Source organism: Oryctolagus cuniculus, chromosome 1 (assembly GCF_964237555.1).
Source record: "Oryctolagus cuniculus chromosome 1, mOryCun1.1, whole genome shotgun sequence".
NCBI classification, from domain to species: domain Eukaryota; kingdom Metazoa; phylum Chordata; class Mammalia; order Lagomorpha; family Leporidae; genus Oryctolagus; species Oryctolagus cuniculus.
Window position 1 is genome coordinate 94286447 of NC_091432.1, and position 18792 is coordinate 94305238.

Consider the following 18792-nt stretch of genomic DNA (forward strand, 5'->3'; position numbering starts at 1 on the left):
TGTGCTACCTGCATGACTTACAAAAATTTTCCCTCATTCTTTGGGTTGTCTTCTTACTTTCTTGATAGAGTTCTTTGAAGATGAAAAATTTGTGGTTTGATGAATTTCAATTTATCTAATTTTTCTTTTTGGCTTATGCTTTTGGTGTCATTTTGAAGCATCTAATGTTAAATCCATGGTCATGGAGAGTTCTCTACATTTTCCTCTGAAAGTTTTGTGGCTTGAGCTCTTATACTTAAGATGTTTGATTGATTTTAAGTTTTGTATGTGGTATGAGTGTCCAACTCCACAGTTTCACATGTGGCTATCTACTTGTTCCAGAACAATTTGTTGAAGAGCTTATTCTTTCTCCACTGAATAGTCTTAGCAACTTGTCAAAAGTCAATTAGCCATAGATATATTGGTTTATTTCTGGAATCTACATCTTATTCCATTCATCTATGTATCTACTCTTATGGCAGTATCACTCCATTTTGACTACTGTTTCTTTTTGAAATTAGGAACTATGAGTCTTACAATCTTGTTCTTTTGTATGAGTATCCATATAAATTTTAAGATCAGCTTGTCAGTTTCTACAAAGAAGGCAACAGTATTCTGATAGGGGCTATGCTGAATCCATAGATCAATTTGGGGAATATTGCATTCTTAAAAACATTAAGATTTCCGATCCATGAACATGGATACTCTTTTCATTTAGATCTTACTTAATTTCTTACCATGATGTTTTGTAATTTTCAGGTTATAAGTTTCACATTGTTTTGGTTAAATTTACTAATTTACTCCAAGTGTTTTATACTTTCAGAAACTATCTGAGAAAGAAGAGAAAGGAGAACAAGGAGAGAGAGAGAGAGAGAGAGCGAGAGAGAGAGAGCGCATTCCTATATGTGGATACACTTCTCAAATATCCACAGTGGCTGGGGCTGGGCCAGACTGAAGCTGGAAGCTGAAAAATCAATCCAGGTCTCCCACATGAGTGGCAGTGACCCAGACACTTGAGCCATCCCTGCTGCCTCCTAGGGTACCCATTAGCAAGGAACTGGAATCAAGAGTGGAGCTGGGACTTGAACACAAGCAGATTTTTTTTCATTCCAAACTGCTTTATTTGTTTAAATAATTCCCAGCTTTTATGCTAATGCATTTTTATTTATTTTTTGTGTTCTTATAAATATTTCATTATTTTTGATAACATTTTAAATGTACATTATAGTAAAATGCTTTTTGGCTAAATATAGAGTTCAACAAATAAAAAGTAAAAAGGCCATAGTCCAGCAGGAAAGTAGGCAAGGACTATACATGATAATCAAAGAAAAGAGGTTCAGCTTCACCCACGAATTTTCAAATAGACACAAAATCATTAAAATTATAGTTTTTATACAATTCCTATCCAATTGTTTGACAAAGATTTAAAATAAAGCTTGACAAAATCCTGTATTTGCAGCAGCAAATATAAGGAAGAACATGTGGTATTTGTCTTTCTGTGTCTAGCTTTACTGCAAATGATAGAACTTCATTCTTTTATATGGAGAAATAATATTCCATTGTATGTACATACACATATATCACATTTTCTTTATTCATCTGTTGATGGACAACTTGGTTGATTCCATATTTTGCCTATTGTGAACAAAAGTGCTATTAACCTGGTGAAGTAAGTACCTCTTTGATACAATGAGTTTATACAGGTTTAATCATGAAATGATATGAAATTTTGCCAAATGCTTTCTCTGCATCTACTGAGATGATCATACAGTTTTCATTTTTATCCTATAGGTATGGTACATTACATTGATTTTAGATGTTAAACTGACCTTATATTCCTGGATAAAAATCCCATTTGGTCCTCTGGATCAAATGATATTTTAAGTTTAACTTTCTGAGGAATAGAATCCTGGTATCCAATGTGGCTGTAGTAATTTATGTTCTCACGAGTGGTGTATAAGAATTCCAACTACTTGATATTCTTGCTAACACTGTTATTATTTGAAATTTTTTTTAATTTTAGCATCCTAGTAAGTATGAAGTTGTATCTCATTGGGGTTTTGATTTGCATTTCCCTCATGACTACTGATGTTGATCATCTTTTCATGTACTTATTGGCCACTAGTATATCTTCCTTGGAGAAGTGGTCCTGGTGTATTACTCTTTTTTATATGATGCTAAATTTGGTTTGCTGGTAGTTTTGAACATTTTGGTGTGCATATTCCCAAATAGATATTAATTTGAAGTTTTATTTTCTTGTGATGTTTCTTTGCTATTAGATTGATGCTGAACTCAATCAATGAGTTAGTTAGTATGCTCTTCTATTTTATGCTTTAGAGGAAGTCGTGAAAAATTGGTGTGAATTCTCTTTTAAAAGTATTGGTAGAACTCACCAGTGAAGCCATCTTGGTTTGAGCTTTCCTTTGTGGATTGTTTTTGGTTTCTAATTCAATGTCATCACTTGTCAGACATATTTTCAGACTGTTTTCTTGACATAGATTCACTAGTTTGTATCTTTTCAAAAGTTTTTCATTACATTACCTAATTTATTGATATACAATTGCTCATGGCTTTTCTTTGTAATCCTTTTCTATTTCTGTAAGGTCAGTGAGATCAATTATCCTCTTCCATTTCTGAATTCAGTAATTTGAGTCTTCTGATTTTCACTTGGTCAGTTGAGTAAAAAGTTTGTCATCTTTTTTTTATCTTTTCAAGAACCAACCTTTGGTATTGTTGATTTTCCAAGTTGCTTATTTATTCTGTTTCACTTTTAGTTCCATTTGTAATCTTTATTCTTTCTGCTTGCCTTTGGTTTAACTTCTTCTTGATTTTTCAATGTGTTAAAATGCATGATTAAATTTTTGACTTGAGACCTTTTCACTTTTTAAATTTTTAAAAATTTTTAAAAAATTTTTTTGACAGGCAGAGTGGACAGTGAGAGAGAGAGAGACAGAGAGAAAGGTCTTCCTTTGCCGTTGGTTCACCCTCTAATGGCCGCTGCGGCCGGCGCACCGCGCTGATCTGATGGCAGGAGCCAGGTACTTATCCTGGTCTCCCATGGGGTGCAGGGCCCAAGCACTTGGGCCATCCTCCACTGCACTCCCGGGCCACAGCAGAGAGCTGGCCTGGAAGAGGGGCAACCCGGGACAGAATCCGGCGCCCCGACTGGGACTAGAACCTGGTGTGCCGGCGCCACAAGGCGGAGGATTAGCCTAGTGAGCCGCGGTGCCGGCCAGGTATATTGTATCTTAATTTTCATTTACTTCTAAGTATTTTCTTTCTAACTATTTTCTAATTTTTCTTATGATATTTTCTTTGCCACATTGGTTGTTTAATGCTCATGTTTTGTAAATTTTCCAGTTTTCCTTCTGGTGTTAATTTCTATGTTCATTCATTGTGATCAGAGAAAATAATTAAATTGTTTTAAGTTCATTTAGACTTTTGTTGCGGCCTATCACAGATCTATCCTGGAGAATGTTCCATATACACTTGAGAAAAATGCGTATTCTCTCATTGGGTTGAACATTCTATAGTTATCTGCTCGCCTAGTGCTATCCAAGTCTTCTTTTCTTTGTTGACCTGCTTATCTATTGTATCTCTTATTGGAAATGAGGTATTGAACTTTCCAACTATTATTCCTCCATTGTTAATTTCTCCCTTTATTTCTATCACTTATTGTTTATATTTTGAGTTTATACTCCTATAATTGTTATGTTACCATGAACATTGACCCTTTTATTATAAAATGTCATTTTGAAATAACATATTTTACTTTAAAGTCTGTTTTGCCTATATTAATAGAGCCACTCAACCACTCTTTTGGCTGCTGTTTGCATGCTATATCTTTCCTTTTATTCAATCTATTTATAACTATTATTCTATTTACAACTTGGAATTTAAAATATGTCTACTACAGCATAGGATATAGTTAGAAGTTGTTTTGTGTTTAAATCCAGTCTGGGAATCTGATGTCTGATTGATTGATTATCTATTTATTTTTAATGTCACTGATTAAGTTGAATTTATGCCTGCCAATTTACTTTTTGCTTTCTGTGTGTCTCACATCTTTTGGTTCCTCTATTCTTCCCCAGTTTTTCTTTTGCACTAGTGAAAAACCATCTAATGTAACATTTTAATTTTTTATCATTTTTCACCATATTTTCTTAAATTATTTCCTTAGTGATTTCTATAAGGCTTACCATGCACATTCTAACATACAAAAATCTGCCTCAGATTTGTAATAACAATTCTAGTAAGATAAATAAACCTCATTCCTAAATAGCTCTATTTCCTTTCCCTCCATTTTTGTGGTACTTCTGTTGTATGCATTGCATCTCTTTATTTTGCAGGCCTCTAAATAATTATATAATAATTTTATATGATTCAATGTCTTCTAAAGGTCTGAGAAAAGAAAGGAGAACAAGTACATATTTGTACTTTTGTTACATTAAACTTCTTAACCCCAATTTCTGCTTCTTTCCTTTTGTTCTTGGGAGTTACCATTTGGTGTCATTTCCTTAACGTAACAGTTTTTTTTTTCCCCAGCCACACCCTTTGTGCTGTTGGCAAATATATTTCTACATGTTATAGGCTCAACAACAGCATTATTTGCAAATTGTTTTAAACAGCTTGGTTTTCAACCAGTTAAGAGACAAAAGGAGAAGAAACATGCACTTACACTGTCTTTTATAATTAAGAAATTACATATGCTAACACTCTGTTGGTTCGTATGGGTCTAGGTTTCTATCTGCTTCCAGCCTAAAGAATTTCCTTTAGTATTTCTTGTACAGAAAATCTGCAAGCAACAATTTTTCAGTTTTTGTTTACTGGAGAATGTCTTTATTTCTCCTTCCTTTCTGAAAGGTAGCTTTGCTGGATATAGGAGTCTTTGTTGAGAGTTTTTTCTTTGAGCACTTTAACTATACTTATGCTGCCTCTGGCCCAACTTGCTGAGCGGGCTTCCATTCTTGGCCCCTTCTAATCCAGTCACATGGCTGCCGGGGTGATGCTTTATAACACAAAGCCTACTGGGTGAGTCCCTCTCTTCTGCCTAATAAACACTGGTCTAGCTAGAAAGGCCCTCACCCTCCACGGGCTGTGTCCTCTTTCTCTTGGCCACATTTCTCATTTTAGCCCCAGTTCTAGTCATACTGACCTGCTTGAGGTTTTCCCCACACTCACAGGCTATTTCGTGCATCAGTGCCTTTGCTGTAACTGCTCTCTGTGCCTGGAAGCCACCCACCTCATCCCACCCCTGGCTGGGAAATGTCTAGGCAGCCTTCAAAGTGCAGCTCAGTCATCACTTCCCTTAAGAACTCTTTCCTGGTACCCTGCTAGAGCTGGCCATTTTCTCTTTGGTTTGGTCCACGGATTCCAGTGCAGTCTTCTGTTAGAGCATGTTTGACACTTGAGTTTTTGCTTATTGTTTATGTGTAAAATCCACTGAAGGCATACACAGCACCCAACACAAACTGAATGATTAAATGACAAGCATTTCACATTTTTTCCCATCCAATACCACAAGAGTATAAAGTAGGTTGTATTTCTATCTTTATTTTGCTTATAATGAATATCTAGAGACTTTTCTTCCCCTGGCGCTTAATTTGTGTGTGAGCCAGTGTGAGGACTCAAAACCTGAGAACTGACACAGGGAGAGGCAGGACCCAGTGTTCTGACGGTGGAGAGCAATCCAATGCAATTACTGAGGCTTGTGGCTTCTGCATTCTGTGTGGTTGTGTGTTTACCTATAAAGCCTCACTTGTCTCCTTTGCCTTTTCCTCCCAGCTTCTCCCTTCTCAACTAGGGCTATAACGACTGAAGCTCCCCTGGCCATCTCAGATCGTGAGATGGGAGCCATGTGTTAAGTACAGCTGGGGTAAAATTCTAGAAGGAATGTGGGTTGTCACTGACCACAGTCCCACCATACTGGCTCTCAGTCTGTTGAACTTCAGACTCTTTACATACATGAAAAGGGCAAACCTGTATGTGTTTAAGCCACAGTCATTTGGGGATCCCTGTCATTTGCAGCTGAATGTGACATTTCACACAGGGCTTCACATGACACCAGGATGTCATACATGTGAGGCCCTGCAAAGCTGAATGTGCAGAATCCAGGGGGCTTATTAATCAGGATGGCATAGTAGCTAAATCTGAGTTTTTAAGCTGTGGGTCAGGGTCATGTTTCTGACTCCTGAGTGCATAGCCCAGGGTGTGATACTGCGTGTGAAGGTGAGACGCCCACTGCTGAAAGGATTCTCTATGCTTTGCCACACGCAGTGCTTTCAGTCTCATGTCAGGGGCCTCCAGTATTTAAAAAGGAAATTCCCTTTAGCCAGATCTCTGACTGGATTAGTGCGAGGAATACTGAAGATTGAAAAAACTGTTAATCGTCACAATTTTTTAAACATGTCTTTTTAACTATCATATAAGTTTCCACTATTACTGAAGAATTCCTTTTTATTAAGCACCTGCTACATGCCAGGCACAATGCAGGTGCCTGGGTGTTCTCTGTCACTTCACACACGAGTAACCTGGGAAGGCTCAGAGTGCCTCCCATGGTCTCTTTTCCCACCCAGCAAAATGAGCTCACTAACATTTGATTTAAAGGCCTAGACCAACTTTTTAATAAATCAACTTCATTTGTATTACTAAAAACTTTCCTCAGCACACATGGAGGTCCAGATGGAAGGTAGGGTATCATTCCCTATGCCATCAGGAGTCATTAAAGCTAGAGAACCTCTACTTCCTCAGCCTCAGACTTATGGGGAATTTTAAACCTTTGCTCCCATCAAACCTCTTGTCTTAACTGGTTAGCCTTGGTCCAACCTGGCTGGAGGTGTACGCTTTGCTATGGATGGGTTGTAGATTAGTCCAGCGATCAGGTGATAAATGGTGAAGAGAGATAATGGGAGAGTAGACACCCTACCCCATCCCCCAGTGAGAATCAGGCTGTGAATACGCTTCAATAACTAAAGCGAATAATCCTAACATGCATGCTGTCACACTCCGCACACTCACGCTGATACGTGTGTTTCTCAACCCCATTCCCTGAACAATCCACAACAGGAAGCAGCTTCCTTAATTCCTGTCTTCCTGTACATTTTGTTGATAGCCTCCTTACCCTAAAGAAAGACAGTGGACAGTCATGCTCTGCCCGGCAGATATTAGCAGCCCAACAGATGAATTTCAACGGGAAGTTTCAGATAGGAAGGGTTGAGGTAAAAACAACTGCCTTAATTGTTTAAGGGCTGGAGTAGAAGCAACACATTGTGACACCACATGACACTTTGGGCAATGTTTCCAAACTCTTAGTGGCCCCAGAGTCAGCAGGGATCACAAGTGCTTGAAATTATTTTTTTATAAATTAAAAAAAATACTTGTCTTTCTCATTAACCATGTCTGTGTTCCAGTTAAATCACTTTCTCAACTCCAAATTGAGGAAGATGATATCAGTCAGGAGAAAGCAGATGCCAAATATTTATTTATACATTTCTTTTATGTCATATAAATGGTTATTAAAAATAGGTGATATTGGGGTGAGTGCTTAACCTTGCAGAAAAGGTGCTGGGTAAGATGCTCATGTCCTGTATCAGGGTAGCTGGGCTTAATACCTGGCTCAGCTAATAGAGACTCGGTGATGCTCAAGGAATTGGATTCCCTCCACTCCTGTGGGAGACCCAGATTGTTTTCAGTTCGCAGCTTCACCCTGGCCCAGGCCTGGCTGTTGAGGGCATTTGGGGAATGAATCAGTTGACGGGAGCATGCACTCTCTCCCTCCCTCCCTGTTTCTCTCTCTCAGATAAATAATTTATAAAAATAGGTGCAACCCCCTACAGGACAGCATGGGAAATGTTCTAGTTTCCTTTGGATAAGAAGAATCTGCATGTTCTATACTGGACAACAGGACTTAGCAATCTGACCATCTCTTTTTGGCAAAAATTTCCTTCTAAGAGTTCCATAGTCATGACGATCTTCTTTCACCCCAAATCACAGTGTACTCTGGAATGCATTTTATGTTCACATACCGGTGGTGTCCACACCCCGCTCCCCCTCCTTGCCTGCATTCCCAGTATTTGAGGATGCTGCATCCATACTTTTAGTGCTCTGGGGATCCACTTAGTGAATGTATTGAGAGATCAGGATGTTTGATATCCTAGAGATACAGCAATTATTGAATGCATATTTCACTTCATTTGAATGGTTCCATATCTCGAAGACAGCTAACCATCTGTATATGGCCACAATGAGCCAATGGGCTTTCTGCAGTCTCACCATGATTTGTGTTCCGCAAAAGGATATTTTTCCCCTTCCCAGTGAGTACATGTAGACAACCAGATGGAGAAAAGCCATACCTGTAGTATTCGTCTCCCACAAAGAAAAGGGTCTTCTGTGGCTCCTTGAGATAGACAGCAGCATCTATTTGCTGCACATACCTTGGGAAGCCAAAGTCATAAATCGTTCGAGGAGAACCTAGCATTTGGAATCCTCTTGTTATCCAGTAGTGTGGACCTGAAAACAGAAATTAAAGTTTACCAAAAGTCCGTGCTGCCTAGTGATGCACTTCACTTTAGAAGGTTGCTATGCAGAATTATAAATGGGACTAGTTCACGGAACATTGGCCATGATATAATGCAGTAGAAGATAGGGGTCTGTAACTGTTCAGTTCAGTAAGGACTTCAAACTTTCTTGGAGGCAAAAATCCCTAGTTATGCCACAAGAAAGCCCAAATATCAGTACAAAGTATCATACATTTAACACATTTTTCAATGTATTTTTTTATTTGCAATCTTGCTTATTTGTGAGCTCATCTTCATATAACTGTGAGTAAGAAGGGGCAAATGACATGCAAATGCTATGGTTCTTATTTAAGTTGGCACCTGTCTTCTACCCTTATGTCTTGGCATCAGAAAAATATAAGCACATATTGGAAGTTATCACTTAATGGGTAACTTCTATCTGCTAGCCATTGCTGCAATACAGCTTCAAACTTGATATAACTAAGATCATATTGTAAGGAGGAAACAAAGACTCCCAGCAGTTAGATAACTTCCCAAAGTCACTCAAATAGCAAAGGGCTGGAGTGAAGGATTTGTGTTGTCTGTGTTCCTTCCCTGATGTCCCTGGCATCCCTCATTCCTTGACTGCTTCTGAACGTGGCATAGTGGTGAGGGCTCTGTCTCCCCCACATGAGGCTCATGTTGGCTTTAGTCATTTAAAGGTCCTCAGTGGAGTGTGTGTGTTCCTCTGGGCAGAGATCCTACAGGGCAGGGAACAGGTTTCTCGCTCCGTGGTCACTGTCACCTGGCACAGTGCCTCACTGGGCTAACAGACTTGCTTCTGAGAACAGTCTGACAGCTACTGTCATTGCCAAGACATGGTAGAGTGGAGTAGCCTTTCATACCCAACTTGAGGACAGGCAGCTACTAAAACATGCCCCGCAATTAGCAAACAAATGCTGTCGATGCTAGATTTTTCCAAACAGATGGGGCCTGGTGCCCCTGCCATTTATTTCTTTGAGGGATCTGTGGGGTACCTTTGAAGAAGTAAGCAGTGCCCCTGTCAGCCACTTCGTAGGCTGCATCCACATTGGACATGAGCTGGGGGAAGGAGCTGGTGATAGTGCTGGGCTGAACACCTGTTGGCAAGTGAGCCTGCCGCCGCCAGACAATCCTGTTGGGTGTTTCAAAAGAAACCAAGAGCAAAGGTTGATTTAGATCTTGCATTGTGCTTAGATGGAAATGAACAGCAGGTCACACTTCAGGGGTCACTGCCCAGTTCTCTTTGCTCTTGCTTTGTTTTTAAGGAAAGCGCAATTGCTTTCAATCTTAGCAAACAATTTCTTCTTCCTATTCATTGCTTTGGCATCTTTGTGATCCCTTTTATTTAATTTATTTAAGGATGTTCAAAATGTGGAGAGAAATGGGATCAAAATATACTGTGAAACCTCTTATTGCAAATATCATTTGATACAAACTTCTCCTTCCTATTCTGATGTTTTAAAATTTAAAATTTCAAAAAGATAAATGTGATACAGAAGGGGAACATTATGAATATTATATAAATGAACCTGAAGTTTGTGGTTGGAAGATGCTAATTATCCCCTGTAGAAATAGTGAAAACATTAATATTCATTAACTATGGTGTTGCTTACATCATTGTATCTTTTAGTCTGTATCTAATTACCAGGAAATGTAGCACACCCATATTAATTTCATCTTTAGCAACTCATCCATCCACTTATCTAATATAATATTCATAAAATTGTGGCAGTAAATATCAAGTTGAAACTCCCAATGTCAATGTGGTCCACTTTGCATTTTGGAGATGAACATAATTTTTCTTTTTTTTTAATTTATTTTTTATTTAGTAAATATAAATTTCCAAAGTACAGCTTATGGATTACAATGGCTTCCCCCCCATAATTTCCCTCCTACCCACACCCCTCCCATCTCCTGCTCCCTCTCCCATTCCATTCACATCAAGATTCATTTTCAATTATCTTTATATACAGAAGATTGATTTAGTATATATTAAGTAAAGATTTCATCACTTTGCACCCACACAGAACATAAAGTATAAAATACTGTTTCAGTACTAGTTATAGCATTATTTCACTTTGGACAACACACTAAGGACAGATCCCACATGAGAAGTAAGTACACAGTGACTCCTGCTGTTGACCCAACAATTTGACACTCTTGTTTATGGCGTCAGTTATCTCCCTAGGCTCTAGTCAGGAGCTGCCAAGGCTATGGAATCCTTTTGAGTTCGCCGACTTTGATCTTATTCCGACAGGGTCATAGTCAAAGTGGAAGTTCTCTCCTCCCTTCAGAGAAAGGTACCTCCTTCTTTGATGGCCCTGTTCTTTCCACTGAGAGCTCACTCGCAGAGATCTTCCATTTAGGTCTTTTTTTTTTTTTTTTTTTCCAGGGTGTCTTGGCTTTCCATGCCTAAAATACTCTCATGGGCTCTTCAGCCATATCAGAATGCCTTAAGGGCTGATTCTGAGGTCAGAGTGCTATTTAGGACATCTGCCATTCTATGAGTCTGCTGTGTATCCCGCTTCCCATGATGGATCGTTCTCTCCCTTTTTGATTCTATCAGCTAGTATTAGCAGACACTAGTCTTGTTTGTGTGATCCCTTTGACTCTTAGACCTATCAATGTGATCAATTGTGAACTGAGATCGATCACTTGGACTAGTGAGATGGCATTGGTACATGCCACCTTGATGGGATTGTATTGGGATCCCCTGGCATGATTCTAACTCCACCTTTTGGGGCAAGTTCGATTGAGCATGTCCCAAATTGCACATCTCCTCCCTCTCTTATTCCCACTCTTATATTTAACAGGGATCACTTTTACTTCACTCCTTAGAATTCCAGAATCAAGGCATAACATCATTTGTGGACAGGCAAACTAAGAAAATGCTGACATTTAACTTTCCATGTGGTTTAGAAACTCCCCAAACCTCATGTTGAACTATTCAGTTAATATAGCATATATTTATGAAGCACCTATCACCAATCATTGTGGTAGAGTCAAGGATAAAACATTGTATAAGCCCCAGGCCCTGCCCTCAAGATGTTTACAATCTAATAGTAGAGACTGGTATGCAATTAGAAACTAGATCACAAAATGATCAATGCTACCAAGTTAGGGATATCCCATTGCATTTAGGGGTTTAATGATGGTGTCTTAGGTGAAGTAATTTCAGTTGATGACAAAATTTTAAAAGGAGATTATATAGAGAAGAGATAAATATTTGTTCATGCTTTCTAAGAAGCATCATGGTGTAGAAGCAAAAGCATATTGTGTTGTTTCACAAGCTGTAGGCTGGAGTTTCAGCTTTGCTACTGTCTTAGTTTTATCATCTCTTAAATGGGAATAAAGCTCCTTGGCCAATATTATGAGATCATTATAAGGATAAAGTGAGATAAGGCATATTAAAGTTCTTATAACATATAAAATGCCATGTGAATAGATGCTAACTAGTTTTAAAAAAATTTATTTTGCCTAGGCCTCAATTACCCACTAATTGCACACGCACTGTAGACAATGCATTTGGTGGTGAGACTCCATTTAGGGTACACTACTTCAACCCTGGTCCAGCACATCACAGTTTACGTGCAACATGTATACTAACAGATGAAACACTGAGATCCAAAAGGCAGAAGAGGCCAAAGGTCAGCTGGTGATTAAGGGCAGGCAGAGCCTAGATTGTTTCCAGCTCTCTGGGTTGTCGCCATACACCCTACCTCATCTACTTCTCAGTCCTGTGATCTTGTTGTTTCTTTGTTTATAACTTGACCTACTATCCAGTTAGAGTGGCCCTTTCCTGAAGGCACGAAGGACTGTTTCCCCCTCTCTTTCCTTTTCTTCACCTCACCACGATTACAGTTTTGAGTGTTCTAGAAAAGTCGAGCAACTAGTTCTTGGACTTACTGGGATCTAGTAGGGAACCTCAAATGGGAATGTTCTCCAGTTACTTCAGTGCCACACACAGCTTTCAAATGCTGACTCTGGTCAGGTTGCTGAGCTAAGACTTAAAGTGTGTGCTTTGGGGAATAGCAATGTCTGAGCTGAAGATGTGGGGAAGGTGGGAGGTGGAGGAGCTGCCACATCCTCCCAAAAGCAGACCATCCGAATCATACCTCTGATGAGGTGTTGTTAACTACCAGCTGCTTTCTTCTTAGGACCTTTAAAGCTGAGATATATTTTCTCTCATTTCTCATTTAAGAATCAACAAGTGATTCTAGGCAAAATTAAACTCTGCCTTTTGTCAAGTTGTAGGACATGGACATCCTCAATGACTCACCGGAAGAAACAGTAAATTACGGAGGTTAAGAGGGGATTCAAACCGAAACCATACCTGGAACATTTTCCCAGGCGCTAGAATCTTACATTCCTTACCAAATAAACCTTGATTTAGGATATTGTGGGCATTGTGAGGGCTAAATTGAAGTTGAGTGGTGATTCTAAATCAAGGGTGATTTTTGTGTCCCTGGTGACATTGCGCAATACCTGGTGATAATTTTGTTTGCCACAACTAGGGGTGGGCAGTGCTATCAGACCCTAAATGGGTCAGGGCTTCCACTAAACACCCTGCAAAGGTCCGCTCCACACAACAAAGACCGACCTGGCTCATACAGTAATCTGATCTGGCTCATAGCATCAGCTGTGCCAAAGTTAAGACAGCTTGGTTTTAACACTGCTGTGACATATTATGATATATACAATGTACACACAAGCTAGAAATACATGTTATCTATTACTTATGTAAATTACCATAACCTGCAAAAGGCATCTGTAATCATGAGTAATTTCCATAAACTAATGAAGAAACATTATATCTGGTAGGTAATAAAGCAATACCTGCTCAGAGGATCTGAAACCTCTGAGCTGTTGATTAGAGTAATAAATGAATTTAAATTGACCAGAAGAAATAAAACCTTCCCGACACAGTTGTAAATGGATTTAAAATACAAATTCCACCCCCTCTGAAATCTGTGTCCCTGTTGGAAAAGTACAGCTGTGGGACATACTGGAACTGGTAATGAAAATAGACAAACACCACATTAATAGTCTGTACTCAGATCCTTGATAAGGAAGACAAAACAATGGAGCTTACTGATTTACAGAGCTGCTGCTTATATATTTAGCTGCACTATTTATCTTGGTGTACTCAGTAAGGCTGTGCCTGGCGCATGATCAGGGTTCAGTAAATGTTTGCTGGCTAAGTAAACAGGTACCAGAGGAGTTCAGGGGAACACACTTGTATCGGACGAGCACATTTCATATTCTCTGAAATTATTCATTTCCTCTCATTAGAGAAGGGTAACTAATCTATCACATCGAGACTCGGCCACTGGCCACTGCTAACCTTCCCCTGCCTGTCGTAGCTGCTGGGGTAGGCTTGTGTATTTCTCATCTTTTTAGATGCGGGCTCAGCATCCAACCGGGCACATCCAGGGACCTGATCCACACTGCTGGGCCTTTGTTCTTTCTCCTTAGACTCGCTGCCCTCCTAAGCTGACCGCATCAGCCTTTCATTGGCAGGAGCAGCTTTCATCTGCTCCCTGGAAGTGGAAGGCGACTCACATGAACCGCCGGGCGGTTCCACCTTCTGTTCTCTCAACCTCACATGTCATTCACTCCGATCTGCTCTGTCATCTTGTTTCCTAATTTTGGGGAAAGGTGTCCTTCTTGCTGTCTATTTTTTTTTCTCAAATTTTATTATTTTGTTCATTTGAGTGAGAAATGAACAGACACACACAGAGACAGACACACAGATGGACAGCCCCTGTCACTGGTTTACTCCCCAGATGCATGGAGGCTGAGAACTCAGTGCAGGTCTCTCATGCAGATGGCAGGGACTGAACCACATGAGACGTCACTGCTGCCACCCAGGCACGTTAGCAGTGGAGTGGGACCTGGATCCAGACACTCTGGTATGGGATGTGGCTGTCCCTAGTGGTTTCTTAACTGCTGTGCCAAACAACCTGCCCTTGTTTCTATTTTTCTGATGTTCTCAATCTAATTGCTGTGTCTGCTCCTGCAGTTAGACAATGTGGTACAGGGAAAGAGACAAGAGATGCTTGAAACCTTGTTTTATTACTAGATATGTGACCCCACGAATCCCTTAATTTTTCAGAGACTCAATTTCCTTGTATCAAATAAGAGTGAGAATAACATCTGCATACATGCTTCCAAGGATCAGTTGAGGTAATGCATATGAAAATGTTTATCAACTCTGATCCACTCTGATAATTCTTTGTAGATACTTACAAAAGACATGCTTTCATGGTACCAATTTATTAATGGATGATACGTAAAATTTAAAATTAGAGTTAATCATTATGGTTAAATTTCCTTCTAAATTTATTTCCCTGGAAACTTAGAAGAATGAGATATCACACCATTGGCTGGGAAACCCTTTGTTTTGTGGGGTTCATCAACCAGGGCCAAGAAATCCACCATGCTTCACTTGCCCCACTGAACCCAAGACCAATGCAGTGTCTCAGATTAAGAACCCATTGTGTGCACAGTGCTGTGTTCTTCAGTCCAGAATGTTTGTGCACCTCTCAATAGCCATCGGGGTGCATATTCCTAAGCCCTGGGCTGGCTGTGAGAGCGAGTGGCAAAGGGCCCATTCACTCCTAGAAGGAGGAGCTCAGAAGGAATGACAGGGAGCCAGCTGTCCTAGTCCGCCTCCTGCCTCCTTCAGACAGCATGGAGAAACCGGTCAAAGTTAATACAATGCCATGTGTTGACTTTCAGTGCTGCAGTCTAATAGGCAGAACAGACAAGGCCCCAGGGAGAGGAGGAAGATGACTTCAGTTCAGTGTGCAGGTTTTCCTCCAGCCCATGGGATCCTGGGAAGTGCTGATGGCAAATGTGCCAGATGATAGTGGTGGTTCCTGATTTTACTGTCCCTCCTTGCTATAGCATCTTGCCATTTTTGTTTTTTTCCTCTACTGGCTTCTTTTCATGTCTTGAAAGATGAACATTTCCCATCTTTGAAATACTTTTTTGACTCTGCTGCCTTTTCCAGTTATTATCGAACTCCCTTTGTTATAACTTATCAGAAATTGACTTCCCTTCAAAGACAACATTTGAATATACATTTATACACTGTGGAGAATATCTCACAATCTCTCTGTAAAAGGCTATTAAGAGGCACCGTCTCCCAGCTTGCTCTGGAAGCAGATTCTGGTGCTGTTATGTCCAAGGCCGGGAATATCCCATCAACAGATTATTGTTGGTGAGGGGGAATTCCAACAGATCACTGTTGGTGAGTGGGAGAGAGCGGACTGGGAGCTCTTTAGTCATCAGTGGCGCCCTGGTTGGCATGATAATTGTGACTCGAAAGAATTCTTTGTTCTTTCACTAAGCTCAGCAAGGCAAACACGTTGGGACTTCTGGTGGCAGGAGATCAGAACTGCAGAGTCATGGAATTCTAGCTCTGATGGCGCCTTAGGAAGTAGGAGAGCAGGACAGACAGGAGCATGGGCTCTGGAGTATGGTAGTGTTGGATTGGATTCCAGCTCCACCCCTCACTAGCTCAGTGCTTTTGAACAAGGTGCTTATCCTTTCCATGTCTTGTCAAAAGGGATTAAATAATAGCATGCAGTAGCAGCTGTGTGCAGCACTGGCATCCCATATGGGCACCAGTTAGTGTCCTAGCTGTTCCATTTCTTCCTCTTCTTCTTTTTAAAAGGTTTATCTTATTTATTTGAAAGCCAGAGTTACAGATAGAGATAGAGAGTGTGAGAGAGAGTGAGAGTGAGAGTGAGAGAGTGAGAGAGAGAGAGAGAGAGGGCGCTTACATCGCTGGTTCACTCCCCACATGGCCACAACAGCCAGGGCTGGGCCAGATGGCAGCCAGGAGCTTCCTCTAGATCTCCCATGTGGGCAGGGATCCAAGGACTTGGGTCATCTTCCACTGCCTTCCAAGGCACATTAACAGAGAGCTGGATCAGAAGTAGAGCAGCCAGGACTTGAAACGGATCCCGTATGGGATGCTGGCATCACAGGCAGCGGCTTTACCTCTGTCTATCCTCACGAGCAGAGGGAGACCTGGATGGAGCTCCTGGCTCCTGGGTTTGGCCTGGCCCAGCCCTGGCTGTTGTGGCCATCTAGGGAGTGGACAAGCAGATGGAAGATCTCTCTCCCTCCTCCGCCTCCGTCTCTCTCTCTCTTGCTGTGACTCTGACTTTCAAATAAATAATTAATCTTAAAAGGAGGAATAATAATTCATAGCCCACAGGGGTATTATAAGGGCTTGATAAGGAAGGGTTTATCGTAGTTTGTATTGAACAGCTTCCATTCACTGTTATTTTCAGACAGACTCATTTCACAGGGTAGAAGAGAGGTTCGAGTTCCTGTGGGGGGTTAGCAGCAGGTCCAGGGCTAGGAAGGACAGCTTCTGATCCCCTGTCCTCCTTACAAAACACTTCTTTAGAATTACCTGGCCTCCCATATGATACATATGATATATTAAAAAGCTAATGGAAAAGACATATTATGGAAAACTATGCATAGACTGAAATTTTTGGTACCAAGAAAAAGCTCATCTCATTCCAGTTTTCAGTGATGTTTTTGAGGCACTGATGACTAAACAGATATGTGGTCACCGGCCACTTCTCTGTCTCTACTCCCTCTCCTGATGATTCATTTGTGGATGTCTTTTGCATCTGTGCCTCCCTTTCTATTCTGTTACCACTCTCAGTATTTATAGCCAAGACTATGTCAAAAGATGGGTCCTCCTCAAACATTAGTAATTGCTAAATGCTCATAGATTGATAAACACAGGACTTCTTAAAAATTGGTTTTTAACAAAGGTAATTATTATTAAATGAAATGCTGTTATATCTTTGATTTACTGTCTTCTTTGCCCCTCACATCTATCAAAAGAATAAGGAACACCTTACACAATGGTTAGCATTTTAATCCCTCAAGGGGACTTAGATGGTACTTCAGTGTCTGCACACTAGGCTCCCTGACAGCATTATCACTCAGAGGAAGCTGCTGTCACTTATTGCCATGTTCTAGGCTCCTCCTGTCCTGCACCTTGTCTGCCATTCTTGGGTCACTGCCTACCGATTCTGTTTTGTTTTTGGTAATGTGAAAGCTGCTGATGCAAAGATAGAGTTGCTTAGGTCAGATCAAAACCAAAATGGTGCTGGAAGGGTATGAGGGAGGCGATCTCATGCTTGCGTACCTGAATAAGAACGAATACAGGTTTCTCTGAAGGCCCAGCGTGCATACGCCTGCTTTAGGAGCCTTTACAGGAACCTGTCACAGTCAAGTTGCTTCCGGGAAGAGCCTCTGAGGCAACAGGTGTTAGCAATGCTTAGGGGCCAGCTCCTGCCATGCACCTCTGTGATTAGCACTGTTTCAGGACAGCTCATGTGAACTTTTCCTTTTTGCCTTTAAAGGCTTCTCCTTGGCCTAAGCTCCTTAGTTGCATCTCTGATAGGTCACTGCATGTGTATCCTAGGCTGTAGTCCCTTGTTCATTCCTCAGGAAACTCATTGTCTCTTTAGGGAGCCCTTGTCTCTGTTGTTATTTTAACTTGACAACAATGGTCAATGGAAGCAACACCAATTATTGGTAAGTCTTACAAAATTAAAAAAAAACATCAAGAACTGATATAAAAAAGAGTCATGTGGACTCTCCAAGTTCCTCAAGTTGTTTCTCATATGTCATGCCATTTGTACTATTTTTTTGATTCCTACTTCTAAAAATAGTGTCATTTATCCAGACATTTACTGTGTATGGCAAGATAGAACCCCTGGATCTGGCAAGATACTTGCTTCATCAGTAGGAAGTAGGACCAGAATTTAAGCTCACTTAGGCAAAAGCCTGGGACCAAAGCTGGGAGCCAGGAATGTAATCCAGGTCTTTCACGTAGGTGGCAGGAACCTAAGCACTCGAGCCACCACCACTGCCTCCCTGGGTCTGCACTGGCAGGGAAGCTGGAGTCAGCAGCCAGAGCCAGGAATCGAATCCGGGCACTCCAACGTGGGATGCAAATGACTCAACCACCAGGCTAACGGCTCACTTCTCGCAACGCTTTTTGACTATTCTCCCTCGTACAACTGTGAGGTATGCCAAAGGGAAGTGGGAGCCAGGACCCATCTCTACACCCCCAGATACCACAACCGTGCTTGGCACCCAGTGCGGGCTCCATGAGTACTTTTCCAGTGCAGAACATGAATAACTTCACACGTGCATAATCCTGAGTTACCTCTGCCTCTTCCGATGTGATTGAATTCTCTCTCCAGGAAAGGGAGGAATACAGGAGGGGGGG

General features: G+C 40.9%; 1 protein-coding gene across 1 annotated transcript in view; it reads right to left on the reverse strand.

The window, feature by feature from the left end:
• MMP20 (matrix metallopeptidase 20) overlaps positions 1–18792 on the reverse strand; it is a 44459-nt gene that overhangs the window by 6473 nt on the left and 19194 nt on the right. Inside the window, exons 7-8 of the mRNA XM_002708568.3 lie at positions 9512–9648; positions 8331–8487 (exon numbers count right to left, since the gene is read on the reverse strand). Coding sequence (XP_002708614.3) covers positions 8331–8487; positions 9512–9648 — 294 coding nt within the window. The remainder of the gene's footprint in view (positions 1–8330; positions 8488–9511; positions 9649–18792) is intronic.